The 17,225-nt window shown below is 40.3% G+C and overlaps 1 protein-coding gene across 1 annotated transcript in view; it reads right to left on the reverse strand.

Annotated features, from left to right (window-relative positions):
* LOC104539757 (zinc finger MIZ domain-containing protein 1-like) overlaps window positions 1-10,818 on the reverse strand; it is a gene marked incomplete at its 5' end in the record, with an annotated part of 33,338 nt that extends 22,520 nt beyond the window's left edge. The window contains 7 exon segments of the mRNA XM_010183363.1: window positions 723-897; window positions 3,176-3,358; window positions 5,457-5,625; window positions 5,627-5,736; window positions 6,716-6,902; window positions 8,332-8,549; window positions 10,704-10,818. Of these exon segments, the coding sequence (XP_010181665.1) occupies window positions 723-897; window positions 3,176-3,358; window positions 5,457-5,625; window positions 5,627-5,736; window positions 6,716-6,902; window positions 8,332-8,549; window positions 10,704-10,818 (1,157 nt within the window).
* Between the last annotated feature and the right edge of the window lie 6,407 nt (window positions 10,819-17,225).

Genomic DNA, 17,225 nt, shown 5'->3' on the forward strand with positions numbered 1-17,225 from the left:
AGCTATCCCGAACTCCAGACACCAGTTGCAAAGTGCTAATGCAGGAGCAGTTGTTTTACAGAAAACATAGAGGTTCTCCCAGTTCCCTAGTAAATGATATCTCCTATTGTTCATCAGTCACTTCAAAACCTCAAATATCTTGTGCTAGTATACAGCCACAGAGATCTTGTTATTTCTGCCCTGTTACCAGCCAAACGTAGCTGTGATGTTGAGTGGCTTTGAAAGGAACACAGATCAATTTCTGGCATACTACTGAATATTGTTAAGAAGCCTGTATGGATCACAACAGAGACACTCCTATAAATATTCACATTTTACGCTATTCTACAGTGATGTTCAATGAATGGCTTTGCCCTTGAACAAACCAAACCACAATGAAAGTTCACATGATAAACAAGCCTACAAAGCACACATAACACAAACCAAACCCAAGTGTTTTATCCTCAGGAAGCGTATCAAAGGAATACTTCAGGAGTAAAAATCCTTACAAGTTCAACCTGGAAGAACTTTTCTGATACTCTGTTTTAGAAGGGGACAGCGATCTTTCTCTTTCCTGTCCACCGGCTCTAGTGAGCCTGCACCGTGCACGTCACCTGTCACGACTTAGCAATCCGAGCCTCTCCCAGAGCAGCAGTCAGAGCTCTTTTCCAGACTCTGAAACACATGTGGCAGAGAACACAGGGACAATAAATGACTGTGAGGGCGTTCTGTTTGCTACTCACTTGGAGGTGGTGGTAAAGCATTGATATTTGGTTTAATGTCAGGTGGGAATGGTGGTTTGACATCCTGGTTAGGTGACAGGTATGGAGGAATATTGCTCCCTGGAGTCATAGGTGGCGTGGGGTTTCCTGGAACAGGTGAATGAGGGTAATTTGCCACAGGTACAGGCCTTGACGGCTAGAAAATAAATAACATCACATTGTTAATGCAGTCTGAAAATAAGAATAGTAAGTCTTGTGAACTGTACTGCTATCAAACACCAAAGAGTACAAACAGGGTAGGGAGGCCCCTCTGCCTCTGGAAGGATAAGAAACCACCGAACGTCCCACGAGGCCTTCGGGGAAGAGACACACTAGGATAGCAAAGCAGGAACTGAAACCAGCAGACCAGCCAGCTTAGTTCAGGCAATGACCAGGTACAAGCAAGGCCGCCAAGAGGCTCACTGCCTTCCTCTGAATGCTCTTTTTCCAAAACCAACCAGCCATTCACTTCAGTTTTTCCACACCACATGAACCCATCCAGCCCCCTTTTTATCTCTTTGGCTTCCTCCCAAAACAGCCCCAGTAGACAAAAGCCTACATGGAAAACGAAATCCAAAGATACGCAATTACAATGTCCATGTCCCTCTGACTTCCATCTATCCTTTCTTCTACCCCTGTCCAACTCATCTGATCAGGATGAAAGCTCTGAGGGTCAGGGAATGTCTTTTATTCTCTGTACCTACAATTTGATTATTTTCTTAGTGTGCTGCCCAATAAGACAAACTAAGAGAAAAAGTATCAATAACAGCTCTAGTATTAAAATACCACCGGTTTTCTTTCTTTGGGGATGGTTGCAGTTAACAGAACAAACAATAACAATGACGCGAAGGAAGCTGACATTAAACAAAACTGTGATTGCATGGCAATCTCTCCCAGTAGCTCATGTTCCATAAGCACACACAGATGAGAGTGTCAGGAGATGAAAATCTTTACAGACAGCCGAAGTATTGGGACTTGAAATCCAATTCTGTATCTGATCCTGCGTGGCTAGCCTACAGTATGTAAAAGAATTCTGAGAATTCTGCATTCTGAAACCTTAAGCATTTACATTTACATTTCCAACCATCTTTGCTATTTTTTCCTTAAAACATACAGTTACTACCTCCACAATTACTACAATCCAAAGGTTCAGGTCCTTTCTGTGGCAAGCTGGAATTTTTTCCCTAGCCAGGATAATCTCCCTTCTTAACAAGGTCTCTTATTTTTTAACTGTTTTGAGAACAGTCGATATTTGAATACAAAATAGGAGATGCATTGGGGAGACCATGGATTCCCTGTCAGAATTATCCTGTAAACAAAAAAATTAAACCCCATTTAAAATAAGCACATATAAAAGGTATTAAAAAATCTGTCACTTCAAAACTTCACAGTTATCTTCTACTATTATTTTAGCAGAAGTGACTGCATGGGAATTACAATAGTTGAGGATCTGTCTTGTCCTTGTGTTCTTCCTGGCAGTGTACTGCGCAAAAGCCTCCATGACACAACAGGCATTCCTTCGGGTACCACAGTGGACAGCTTGGTTGCACATAGAACAGATGCTCTATAGTAAATGAGGTTTTTTCCTCCTCTTTTTTCACTGGTGTTTTCTGTGTCAATCACACCAGAACAACTCCAGTTCAAGACCAATGTGCATCTTAGATTCTTTCCGCCTACATTCAAAATCAGAATGTAGTCCAGAGACTTCAACAGCTAACACTTTAGGAGCAGGTCAGACCACTGACTGTCCAACCCCACATTTACACTCACTGGAGTACCTGTGTGCAAAAGATCACTTTTGTGTGCACTTTGAAGACGTCGAACCTGAGCAGGACCTCAGTACAAACTCAGTTTGGATAATGCTAAGTGCTCAAGATGGTTACATAAAACACATTTTAGGCAACATTTTGACAATTCTAATTCTTACCCAAAACAAGCAGCACAGAGAGAAAAGAAGGAGAAAAGGGGAGGGAGAGGTTGGAGAAAATCATGCAGACCTCAGTTCAAAGATGAATTCTACAGCTGGAACAGCTTTTAAGTTTGGGCTGGCCTAACCCAACAGTGACCACTGTAGGTCTGAAACTGGGATGCTGCAAAATGGAACTTGTATATTACAAATTTCCAAAGTTGCATTCTTCCAGGGTGCCACAAGTAGGTGAAAATATTACACCTGAACCCCATTAGGTCCTTCTTTTTACATGCTATATTTAAAGCAAAACAAACATTTTCTTGTAAAAGCCTCTAATGAGCTGCAGTAACATTCAATTTTCTTTATGAACTCCTCTAGACAATGCAACTTGGCTGACTGACATGAGTAAAAATGCCATGCTATCTTCTCTCTTTAATTACATAAAAGTGGTATCTATGAAGTCATTAATGTGACTTCATTCATAAATTTCTACCAGAATGCAACAAGATGATGTAAAAATTCTTACCTTGTAATACTGCCCCATGTTGACTGTTGGAGGAGGGTACTGCCCTGTGTTTTGCTGGCTTGGCATCCTCTGTCCAGGATAGCTGGGAGACGTAAGGGGTCTTGGAGGGTTGGGAGTTGGGTACTGACCAGGCTGGTTTGGAAACTGGCTATTTGGTCCATACTGCTGGTTTCCATAATTTGGCTATTTCATGACAGAGATGAAAGAAAACAAAGATGTGTTTCCTGCAAGCAGCTGTCTTGAACTGATTACCAGCATACATTCAACAGTGGAATCAAGACTAACACAAAAACCTTCCAGGTGAATACTCCTCAACTTCATCCCACTCCTAAACCAGGGCCCTGATGACTGGGGGTGAATACTCACTCGAAAGCATAAAATTCCCACAAACTAAAGTGGGAAAAGAATAACTATGTACTTTAACACACACATACACTAAGCCTTGCAGCACTGTCAAAGGGCACTGTGTTTGAAGAAACCAGAATTATAACCAGATGCAACGTTCACAAAATCTCTGTATTTTTGCAAGTGCTATCAGTCCCATCCCTGGGGCTCATTTTCCAGATGCAGAATAAAAGCATATAAAGAAAAAGTAACATTAAAAAGCCCCACAATCCTGGAATGCGCAGAGAACAGAAGCTGCGTTGTCCAAGTCTGTCTCCTCAACACAACTGTTATGTTGACCCTGTGCTAGAGTGTTTAGCAATGTCTAACAACTACACAGAAGTTATTACTAGTCATAAACACCTCACTAGTGCTAGCTAGTACTGTGCTACAGTCTTAGAATCAAAGTCATGAAAACCGGAACTTCAAAGGTAATAAAATCCCAAGTTGAAAAATTAACTGATTAAGAAGAAGTTTCCATAAACCTAGACCAGCAAGCATGGAACATTTAGGGCACCATTCAGTATTGACTTCTTGGGAATGTGATCATATTCACTTATAATGAAAAACCTGCTTCTGAAGTAGCAAAAAGGGGTTTACAGTCTTCCTTAAAATATAAAATCTGAAGACAAAAATTATGCGAAGAAGCCACATCCTGTGTTTTCTGAACTTAATTAAGGGGCAGTATTTACAGGGTGAAAAGCCTTCCCAGAGAAGCAACTCCTGCAAAAGCACGTAACTTTTGTATTTATGATTTTTTTTTTATTTAAAAAATATAGTTTGTAGACCAGGAAAGAAAGGTAGCTCAATAATAAATGTTTGCTTTATCGTCTGCATGCCATGGTACTCTGCTGTACGTTTTCTATAAACTATTACTATCATTATTATAGTCAGAGCAGTATCATAATACTCAAAGCTACACACCTGGAGTTACAGCTGTTGTTAGCCTCAGTTTTAATATGAAATTTTAGCAGGAAATTATCCCTGAAGCTAGTAACTTGTGGCTAGATTTGTAAAGACATTGAGGTGCATACAGATGCTGAGAGACTTTGTGAGATTCTCAAAAGCACCTACTGCCTGATTCACAGCGATGTGGATAGTAAAATGCATTAGTGCTTTATAAAATTCAAAAGCTCATCTGTCTACATCTTTGGTTGTCTAAATTTCTTTAAAATTTTGAGCCCAAGTGTTTTGCCCAAGGTCATAATACAAGTCAATGGCAATGTAATTTTGTCTACAAAGCCACTCAGATCTCATACAACAGCATGGGAATTTAGACAGAAATACCACACTGCAAATAAACCAGTATTAGATAAATGCTGACTCAGAGAGATTGGAGTTGAACATATTTTATATGTATCTCAGTGCCTATGAAAATCAAGCCTCAAGAAGTTTGGAAAGCGATTGGTCTTTAAAATACACGTTATTACTACCAGTGTTTATACAACGTATGCCCTGTATTTCTTTAGAACTATAAAGCCATCCAAGGAAATGCAGATCACATATGTACTGGGCTCAAATGAAGTATTTCACCTTCAGCATCTCTCTTAAGTTGTCACATTAAATAAATCCACTCCTATGAAGGAAGTCTGCTTAAGGTCTATGAATTCACCATCTAGCATGAGAATCTCAGAGTGACATTTTGAGGACTCAGCCAGTTTTGGGCCTTTCCTGGTTTTAATGACTGTCATCTCGACTAACATAGCAATGACCACCCTGAATACATTAGAAGTCAAAAAGGAAGAGCTGCTGCCGCTCCTATTTTAACAGCAGTATTCCTTATCAAGGCTGCAATAAAGATGTACCTAGCGTACAGGGATGTACACCACACCTTACCCAGCACATTGCAGCTTTCAGTCAAAATACCAGTGTACAAAAATACAATTGATTTTATTACCTCTCCTGGGTACGGTCTCTTTATGCCCTGTATAGGCAAAGACTGGGGCCGTGGGCCTGCGTAGGCTTGCTGAGGCATCCTCTGCCCATGGGTGCTGAAGGGACTCATTCCAGGAGGCCGAGGCTGGTTCATGCCCATGGGTGGCCCACTCATGCTGGAAGGTGTCATTCATTGCTGGGTTCATGTTGCCTGGCATAGAAGCAGGACCACGAGGACCAGGCTGGTTCATAAACTGGTTGTTGTAAGCCTGAGTTGGACCCATCTGGAAAGAGGAACAAACCTTCAACGGAAGAAGAAAAAAAAAAAAAAAAAGAATAAAATGCGACATGCATTTAAAATGGGAGGAGGGAGCTGAACATGCTTTTGGGGGAAGGAAGAAGGGGAGGATTTATGTCGCATTTTCCTTCAACGTTTTCCAACATTTGACAGGCAGTGATGTTATTTATAATAAAAATACAATTGGAATTGTAGAAAGCATAAGAGAGAAAGACAGACCTAAGTCTAAGGTGAGCAATTAAAATCATTTAAATTGGCTAGTCTGTTAACAGTGAGGTAACAGGTTAGGAAGTTGGCTGCATAAATGGAGCACAGCACTGCAATTTCTAAGACATTGTGCTTCTTTACATCACTGGCACAAGGGTCTCATATACTTCAAAACTCTGAGGAGGTTAAAAAGCTAAGGAGAAAAACTCTGAATTTGACCAAAACCTTTTTTATTTTGAGAAAAAAATATTACGTGAAGTCATGACTTGCATAGCTGTTCTCATAGACAGCGTTATCAAAAAGAAAATCTCTTTTCTACTGTTGTTTCCTTATTTGAAGGAAAAAAACCCAACCAACCAACAGTAGTTGGCAAAATAAACAGTTACCCAAGAGGTACAAAACCTATTCTGAGGTTCTGGAACATTTTACTGGGTACTCAAATTTAGAAGTTTACAGGGCTGGCAAAGGCAGCAATAACATATCACATCAGATGCAGCCGTATCCTTGGGTAATCTTCAAATCCTTTGAAGGGGCACTCTCCAAACTACAAAATACTCTTAAGGCAAGATTTATTGGGAAAAACATGGGAGACCAATTTACACCTACATAGATACATTTGAGCAGTTTCTCATAAGCATTTATAACCATGCTCATGAACAAAAAACCTGCAATAATAGAGTAGGCACCCTAATAAACAGGGGAGTAGAAAGTGCAGCTCAGTTCCCTGTAATGGTCCAGATCAGGCAAGTATGAAGACATAAGGGTTACTCTCTTACCGGTCCATACTGGTTCATGTCCTTATTCTGCGTTTCCTGAAGGGCTGCCACAGTGGCTGGAGCCGTAGCTGTTGCTGTAGAAACGGCAGCAGCAGCGGCTGCAGCAGCTGGCTGGGTGAAATCAGCTGGCGGCCTTGTGTGTGGGGGGATCCCCATTCCTGCAGGGGTATTTGGGCCTCCAGGGTAACTAACAGGGAAGAAAAGAAAGAAAGAGAGAATTAAGATGTGCCTGGTGGATTTTGTTTTGAATGTTGGTGTGATCTTCATCAAGAACTGTTCCAATACCATGTATCAATGCCTAATGAAAGCAGCAGAACGGGCAAGTGGGTGTGTACATGAGATATAAATGTTCCTCAGGTGCAACAGTCATAAGGCTGCCGTCAGGATTGCAAGGCACCACCATCAGTAGTTTCAGGGGTAGTGAACTGCTTTACAGCTCTGTAGCTTACTGCGATGTTGAACTGAAATCCTGAAAGTTAATGCATGCTCCATTTCCCAACAGTGTAGGGGCAGGCTGCACAGCAGCATGAACACAGAGCATCCTCCACTACAGCACGTTCATCTGCCTCCGTGGTGAATTATGCCAAGTCTTCCTGACACTGTAAAAGCGTTCCTCCCTGAACCTCAGCAAAAAGGCCAGGAGAGACACAATGCAATCAGCTCTACTGGATCCTGCACAACATATTTTGCAGTTCCTACCCAGCTCTCCTATTGATCATAAGATAAATTAAGCTAAATCATGCCTTTTCCACTCTAAGATATCAACTATCTTTATAAACATGGGTCAGTATACTGTGCCCCTTTTAGAGATGTTAATACAAAGCTAAAGAAGCTTCCTGACTTGTTCAAGGTCACTCAGTAGATCAGTGGCAGAGATAAAAGGAGAGAGAAGTTCACTGAGTCCCAGTCTTATATTCTTCACACCAGACTGACTACACTAACAACCTTTTCAGAAGGCTTTGCAGAGGGACCATAAATAGTGGTTTCAGTTAAGTACACTTACCACCTTTGTCTACAAAGCATGGACACAAAAAGTAAAAATGCAACAAACTCCAGGCTATTGGGTTTGGCTTATTTCACTAACGCAGCATTTACTTACTTCCCTGAAATAAATTCACAGCTTGACCATCTCTCTTAAGAAACAGCTTCAACCTCAATTCTTTTGAAATTACTGCCGTAGAGAAGCAAGTCTTTGGGAAGAAATATCCCATTGCATGTGAACCTACTTTGCCTAATACTAAAGCTTATTCCTCCATACGCACATAGAAATTATATCATCAATACCTTTCACATCCTGGCCTTATTAAATGTTAATCACTCCTAAGCCTGTGGTCTGTTTAACAATCTCTCTTAATTAAAACTTTATTTTGGGGGTTTATTAGAGCTAATTGATTGACCTAAGCCATTTCCATTTACTGTGATGAATTTCACTGCAGTTTGGGTAGCTGATTTCCAAAGGCAGTGTAAAGGCAGCGTGCACTTCAGTTAACCAGCATAAAATAGCTTCCAAGACTTTATATAATTAAAATAAGCCCATGACACTTCTGCCAGGTCACTAAAACAAGCTTCATGAACTGTTTACATCTATTTTCCACCTCACACCAAGTAAATCTTACCTGCCACCAAAGCCTCCACTTCCAGGATAATTGGGTCGCCCATACATGCCCTGCTGTATGTAGGGCTGAGTGGAGCCCGCCTTGGCTGAAAATTGTTGCTGCTGTCCAGCAAACTGAGGGGAATTGATTCCAGGGTTGCTGGTAGTCATCCCAGAAGCCATGGGGTTTCCTGCTGGGTTCATAGGGTTGTTAGCATTTGCCATTGGATTTCCCAGCACCTGTGAGAAGAAACATGAGAATAAGGGACTATACCTTGAACTACATCAAGCAAATTAAGTTGACTTGCTGCACATAATAAATTACAATATGACCACCCTGTAGTCTGAACTCTAATGAGCCCACTCCTTCTTGATGTCTAGGTGCACATTCCTGGTGATTTCTCCTTTCCCCATTTCCAAACAAACAAGAGTTTCGTATCTCCGACTACCCTTCTTCTCAGGAGATTTTTATCTAAATGGAACTCAAACTAACATGCTTATGAAAAAAGTTATGATAAAGACCCACTAGAACCATGCTCTGTAGGTGACAAATTCATCTGATTAAGAGAAGGTACATGCCTCTTTTTTATGTAGGACTTTGAAGCAACTTGCAAATAATTCAGTCCCACTGGTATACTGTAAAGGGTACTACGGATGCAAAAACTGTGACAGTACGTATTTCAGCAGCTTAACCTGTTCTTGAATCCAACTCTTTCTAAAGTGTATAGAAGCCTGATGGTTGTTTTTATTGCCTCTTAGAAAACAGTCCTCTGTTCTGTTTTTAAAAGAACTTGGTTTGCTTGTCTGAAGCATTTCTTTTCAGTTGAACCAAAATTGCTACGATTTCCATTGAGATCTAAGGTCATGGATCACCTGCATGGAAATCTGTGTCCTACTTGAGAAGAAAATTAGCAGAAGATCAAGCTTTGGGAAGCTGTGAAAGGGAATCGGTGAGTCCAGCTCATTGCCTTCCCTGGGGGAGCGTGAAGAGTTATGGGAAACCCTGTCATTCATTTCAATCTGCTCTGAACAGCTTCAGCCAAGCTTCATGTTTCAGAGATTTTACCTTTCTCTTGCAGTGATTAAGAAGAAGCATTTTCTTCTTTTTAGTAAAACACTTTTTTCTTTTTATTGCACATTCCTCTGAAGTATCATGAAGAGTTCAAGTAACACTACCGTCTTCTTATGATAGAACAAAACTCTTAGTCTTTTTTCTTTTCTTTTGCCTTTTAAAGTGTGAAAGATTTCCACAAGAAACTGTGTTTCTATTCTCTAACCAATTATATAGACCTATGTGTTTACTCTGGTGTTTCTCTCCCAGATGGGACACCTTTTCTTTTAAGATGCTAAAAAGAAATCAACAGTAATAAATCATGTTACAGATCCTCTAACTTGTTTCCTCTCTATTTTCTGAAGAAAGATTTTGCCACAACCAGTGCTCACATAACTGCCATGTGCTTATCTATATGACTGGGCCTCTGAATGATTTCTTTTTCAAGTTGCTCAATCCATAGCAATTTTGGTTTTAATTTTCTGACCAAAATTAAATAATACTAAAAAAAATCCACATAAAATTCTGTATGAGAGCTAATGTCACTTGATTTGAAAAAGGTAGAAAAGACAGGTTATGTACCTTTTTATGTACTCAATAAAGATGGTGATGTGTTTAGAGCATTTCATCCATGGTGTAAGAAAAGGCAAAACAGAGAACCTGGTATGTGCCACATCCCTTTGAAAGCACAAATAATTGGCACCTCCCTCATTAAAGCAGCTTCTTTTGTACAGCATAATTCAATATATATTGCAGAAGAAAAAGAGAGGTAAGAGCAGAGAGAACCAAATGAAAACCCAGTTAAGTATGGGTCTCACCTGGAAGCCAGGAGCTCATGCTTTTGAAATATTTTTGCAAAGTAAAGCAATATTAACAGCAGAGTCTATAGCTGCTAGTTTGCACCTCAGCATGGGGGCAGACTTGGCACTGGATTTCACCAGCCCACAGGTATGACACAACTCTGAGTAAAATCAACAATAACTGTCATCCGGTGAATTTAGCTAGATTATTTTTTTTTTAATAAAATAACTTCAAATTCAATCTGAAAAAGCTTTGGGATTACTCCCAAACCATACTTTCAGTGTTGAAACCATACAGTGCAAAATACGTGCTAAACCCAAGCCTGACATTTGCATGCAGCTGAAGGAGTTACTGACTCGAGCTCTCAGACACCTCCTTTGCGATGCCACCAAAGAGGACACGACTGGAAAAAAAATGCAGCATGCACAACAAAGGGAACACAGACACCGTTATTGATCCCAGAAGGATCTTCCATAAAGCTTTCCATTTTGCAAACATTAGTGAAAACCTGTATCTAGAGGGAGCATAAAAACGAAGCTTACCTGGCTTTGAGAGGTGTTAGTCACACCCCATACTGTGGTGACCACTGATAAAGAGCCTGGGGGCTGGTTCGTATTTTGCTGCCAGGGAACAGAATCATAAGGGAAAGACCCATCACTGCAAAAACAAATGGTTACATGGTAAGATTTTGGAAGTTTAAACAGTGACAAGTTGCTGGTGGGGACGAAGGGATTAACACCTCACATTGCCTTAACTCCACATTCCTTTTTCTATTATTAACCTACTACTCTCAGAGGCATATAGTTTAATAGCAACATGATCATATCAAAACCACACAGAACTAATTAATTCCTTAACTATATTGAAGCACAAGGCTTTCACCACAAAGGTCTGTTACCAATGAGAGTAAAAATAAATTCAGGGACAGTGTTTCAAACAAAGGTACTACCCAAGTTGCTCAGAAGCACTCATTTTTTGCAATCCATCTCTCAAGCTCTTCAGCAATCACTGCTTCAGCTGCCTCGTATCAATTCAATTAGATTTTGAGACCAGACTGCAGCTCCACTGTCTGCAACCAGGTCTCCAAATGGCCAGAAGAGTCTTTAAAGGAATAGCAGTTCAACATCATTTTGAAAAGTAAATTGAAATTCAGATAGTGTTCTCCCACATGATGGATAAGCTGCATGCCAAAACCAGTATTAGCTAATCAGCATTCTAGAAATTCAACTGCAGATATACAACACATCTTTCAGATAAATATGTGGATGAGAGGATTGGGTTTTTCCATTAGCTTTGTCTACAGATACAAGCAAACATTTCTTACAATTCTTTTCATATGAAAGCACTGGTGGTTTCAAAATGAACAGGAGATAGGTACACAGCCAGTATAATTAATGAAATACATTCAATCCAGTGAAAGTAACTATTAATCCTATAACTGCAAAATATATCCTACTTGAAATTTGCTCGTTCTCATACTATTAACTTGTAAATTAGATTTCTATTTGCATATACGTAAACATACACACACGTGATCTTTCCTCATCTAGATACACTTACTATTTCATACATACCCACATTGCTCACTCATTTTCAAACGCCATTGACCTGTATTTTATATCAGGAACTGCATTTTGGCCTGGACTGCCAGCTATTGCTGGAATTTGACACAGGGCTACCTTGCCTAAAGAACCCACACAGCTCTGAGTGCTGTATCCACACACTTCAAAGCCTGCACCGTAAAGTGCCACACAATTGTCTCACACCGTGCCATACACGACACAGTGAGACAACCAACCTGCGAGCGTCCTAAGAAGGGCTCTGTGGCAAGCAAGGGAGCCAACTCTCCCATGCCCCCAAACAGCAACTCCAGGCTTCAACCACTTCTTCCTTTTGTGCCGTGAGCCAAAAAATCAAGGACTACCTATGTGTTCATTCTTTAGCCTGTTCACAAAACCTAGTGGAAAGCATTTAAGAATAGGAATTGCAGTGCACAAAGAAGTGTGCACACGTGTGATAAAAACTGCTAGTGTCCCAAATAACCAATAATCTAACAACAGCAACTGCGTAAGGTAAAATGAAACAGTGAATATACTTTACAAACAACTAGGAAATTTCAAACGAATCCCATAAAGCTGTGCTAGCACAACAGCATTATATTAGAACACAACTGGGAATTTGAACTGACCCATTTGTTTCAAAATACCCAAACTGAATTAAGCAATAAAATCACACATTAAAAAAAAATTAGGGAAAATAATAATTTCCCCTTAGAAATAATCAGTGAAAATTGATGGAAAATAGTAATTCTCTATAAGATGCTTGACATTTAATGTTTACATTGCCAGCATCCCTATAAAACAATGTGTGAATAAGGGCATATTTAACACCTTGCAATCAGTAAGTCCTATTTTCTTTAAAATAGTTTCTCACAGAAGGCTGAAAATCTTCCCCCTCTCATTCAGAGGCTCAGACAATGGCTTCAGTGACTAATATTTGCAAGTGACGTAATGCTTCAGTAAGTCCCCCTCCACCAGCATTGAGACGAATGATGACTAACCCAGAATTTGCGACTGCTACGAAGACTTCCTCTTTTTCCCTGCTCTCAGTGATGCCTCCTACTTTGCTTCCTTCTCTCACTGGTTTTAATGATGTCTGCTCTGTGATTTGTTTGGATATTTATGGCACATATAAGTGTTCGTATACTTCAGTGACTACGAAGAAGCTCTCTCCACGACACAAGCAGTTAAAGGACTCACTGCAGCCATTTCTCTCTATTCCCTACTGATGTGCTGGGAACAGGTAATAAAACCTGAGGGACAAGGCAAATACTGTGCAAGTGTATGAGTCAATAAGAAGGGTAATGAGAGGCAGGAAGCAAACCACAGAGTCACAGAAGGTTCTTCTGATGCAAATAAGCTGTACTGTTTGTACGCACACAAACTCTGAACTAGCGCTGCCTTAGCCTGCTGTTAAGAAGTTACAAGTACTTCACTTCCCTTGCCTCCAAAGCATGTTCCTCTTACTTAGTCCTCTCCTTGACAGTAACAGGAGAGATTTCATATATTTTTCATTCACACTTTCCAATGGCAGAGTCAGAGCATTTGTTTAGTGGAAGGCTGCAGTGGGTTCTCAAAGACTATACAATTACTTCATCTAATTACAAACAAGAGTAAATCACTCAATTTTTACTGTGTTACAGTTAGAATGGGTGACAACTCGAGAAACCATATTGTTGAAACATGATGAAAGCCCTCAGCACAGGACCCAGCATAACACATGAACACCAGAAAAAGACGAAGTACAGATTTGTTGAGAAATACTCACTGTGCACACTGTATCACACGACAGTTCCATCATCCAACACAGCACTTACTTTTAAGTTGCAAACATTAATATCAGTTTTCATGGCAACACTGAAATAGTGATGGATGTGCCTTACAGAACAACCCCTTATACACCCTAATATACATACACTCATTGAGCTAGACCTCACTTAACTCCAACTTCACTTCAGTTACCCCAAACTGAAATACATGGCCTTTGTGTGGTTTGCATTCCCCAGCATGACACCCGGGGCCAACACCAATCATGCGCATGTCTGGGTATGACTTTTGCCATCCTGGATACAATACCCACCCCTCCTTCACTGCTGAAGGTCGCTTTGGTTTCAAGCAGTGGGAGATGCTGAAACACGTGCCACTCAGCTAAAGGATTACTTGTCCCTCCACTTTGCTCTTTCAACTTGCGTTTCTGTCCTTAAGATAACCCAAAGGAATACTCCCACCATCAAAGGAAAAATCCATGTAAGCACCGTAACGAAACGTGACCAATCCAATTCTTATTTGCAAAAGAGCACTGGCTTTCCACTGTTATTATACAGAACTGGGAATTATACTGAAATCCCTTTCTTTAAACTTGAAAATGGCAGCCAATAGAGAAAGCAGCGTCAACCTCTCCAGCCACAGTGAAACGCTGCCCACGACATTGTTCCTGTTGAACGGTACAAGGGTAATTAAGTCTCTCACTACACCCTGGAGGGCAGTGAGTCAGTTTGGGCTCAGCTGGAGTCCTCTAAAAGAGTATTGACTAAATTTATAATAGTGTTAATGAACCTATACATACTACTGGTCAGCATTAAAGGCCAAACAGCAGAGGAAGCCATAGAGCAAAGAGGAGATGGAGGGAAATGACTTCTTAAACTATGATGTAGTGAAACTGCAATCAAGGAATAAGGAGGAAGGATTTCTTAGCTGCTGGTAAATGTACTGAAACCACTCATAGTATAACACTCTTGTCGGAGAGGTACAATGGTATTTAGGTCCAAACAGCTTATCTTAATCCCAGTACTAGGAAAACAGATAACCAGCCTCTTTGGAATAGTTAGCCTTCACGTCAGACACAGACTTGGTTAATTCTAATAAGAGTTGCTTAATAAAAAGTGAGCTCCATAAATTAATACTAGTGGATTACTGTAATTTACACATGATTTGTGGCATTAATTGAAAATGCTGCATTTTAAATATGTTTATGTTGCTATTAAAGCAATTGTATGTGTATCTGATAGTCTGTTTACGCTCATGGAGGAAGGAGAGATTCAGATGGTTTAGTGAAGTACACATCCCTAGAGCATTGGTACTTTGCATGTTGCGGAGGAGGGTAAAAACTCAAATTATACCTTCCCATTGATTTTCCACATCACTTGTTGAAGGCCAGGTGCCTAAAACACTACCTTTATAAAGTATCTATCCGTTTAAAACACTGAAAATCTTATCAACTACTGCAGAAAATCACCAGATGTTGGTTTTCTCAAAAAACCTTTTCACTCCAAGCACTGGCATCAAGTTTCCCACAGCTGGGCTCTCAGTGCCTAGTTTCTGTTGCTTACCCTCAAGGCAGCTTCACAGTTTTGCAGCGGTCTTTAATGTTTCTGAAGCACAGTCATCCCACCTGACTGGTAGCTGACATAGAGTCCACACAGTCCTTTAAACCTACTGACTCTATCACAACTTCTTCAGCTGAGCCAAGATGAGCAGGCAATTGCCAGTGTAACCCTGCCTGCCATTCCTCTCATGTCTTCTTCTGTCACCCTAGAGAGGAGAGCATCTCTCAACAAGGAGCGAGGTGTCAGAGATCTACCCAGGCCAAATGCTCCTCTGCTGTTACACATGGACAAAAATCAGAATGGTCATAAATCAGAACGGCCCAAATACAGCCCAAACCCAGGGCTCCTGATCTGTCCTAGCCTGTGGGCATCTCTCTGTGCCTGTACCTTGCTCTGCCTCCACAGCTGCCTCTGGGCGCCGGTGAGCTCAGGGTGCCCAGCACCCCTCGGCTATATTCTTGGTGGGAGCCCCTCTAGATGACACTACTTTAATACAAATCAAAACACAACACTCTCCAAACAAGGCTCCTTGCTCCTGTCTCACCCCTCTTTTACCCCCAAAACCTCACCCGTCTGCAGTGGAAAAATAACGCAAATCCCAGACTCAGAACAGGAAATAAACCCCTGGGTAACTGCAGCACCAATACATGCACTCCATGCCCGCACCACCTCACAAATCAGGCAGCTCAGCTTCTTTCTTTCAGGTTTAGTTTTCATTTTACTTGGGTTTCTCGAATAAACAGCACTCATGTAGCTTTAATTATTAATATGGATTCAGTTAGCAATTATTTTTGATTAGGGCACCACCATAAAACTTATTTTAAGCATACTCTTATTTAAGGAAAAGACTCTTCTGCACGGTGCAGTGCAAATGCTGAATTTGAACCACTTTTTTGGTGTGCTCATGTTATGGAACAGGCATGAATTTCACCACATCTTTATAATTTTCATATCAGTATAAACAAAGCCTAATGACTTCTTTAAAAAGAAAATTGCAAGAACAGATGGAACACTATTAGCAGTTTCCTGCAACACTAAAATGTTCCAGGAAGGACTTCAGCTAATTTTTTTCCCAATTCAATAAGCTAGGAATCCCCAACAACCTATTCATAAACAGCAAATCAAATGGATTTTTAAATTTTATTTATTTCATTGAAAATATTGTTGGCCTTGACTACGAATTTGGAAAAAAGAAGTGACATCTGAAAGTCCAAATTTGTTTCCACTTATTGGCAATCAAAAACATTTTAGAGATCTGCTATTTTATTTTTAAAAACCCCAGATATTCAGAAGGAAACAACTGACTACTCATTTTTCACTGAGATTTTTTTTCAGAGGACCAAAACCAATGCCTCACCAGCTGAGATCCATGCACCACCTGCGTACAGCTAAAGTGCTTGGGCAAAGTGTTTCAACTTAAACACTTAAAATCAGTTATTAGTCTAGTTAACAGATATTAAAACGCATTACTATTAAAAAAAATCCATAACAGAAAATGAAGCAAGTTATCCCTTGACCTTTTGTGCTGTGTTTTCCATACACTGTAGAAGCCACTCTACACAATCCCTTCTATGTTCACACAGAGAAATATGGCAGAACAAGGAGACACTGTGTAGAAAGGACCCGAAGACCACTTACAGTCAGCAAGGAAATATGAAGACATATTGTAAAGAAAACAAAGAATAACTACCCCTGTACATCACACACTGACATAAAGCAAACTAAAAGCTGATTTTGTGTACAAATATCCTGAAGTGTTTACATTAAAGATAAGGAAAAAAGGAGGGTGGTGCAGTAGGTTTGTATACCAATACTGGCTTTGGATGGGTACCAGTAATTTGCTTTTGACTGATGCCGTCTGTGTGATGCATTCCTTCCTCAAATACATTTCTCTATTTAGTATTACTATTTGAAGAAGTTTAAATTGTATTGGCATAAATTAAGGCTCCATCATGAATTTCACTAAACAAACACATAAGACAGGGTCCCATCCAAATCACTGGGTATTTTTATGTAACGCAAAAGTGAGAAAAAAAGCACCAACTTGGAAGCATTCTGCAAGACTTTATTTCCCTCCACTTACTGATGTGACTCCAAACATTCAGACCTTACAGAAAAAATACACAGCTCCAAAAGCAATCCCCCCCACAATTTCTCAAGTCTGTTGTTTCCCTCCAGT

This window comes from Mesitornis unicolor, unplaced genomic scaffold (assembly GCF_000695765.1).
Source record: "Mesitornis unicolor isolate BGI_N332 unplaced genomic scaffold, ASM69576v1 scaffold41450, whole genome shotgun sequence".
Lineage (NCBI taxonomy): Eukaryota > Metazoa > Chordata > Aves > Mesitornithiformes > Mesitornithidae > Mesitornis > Mesitornis unicolor.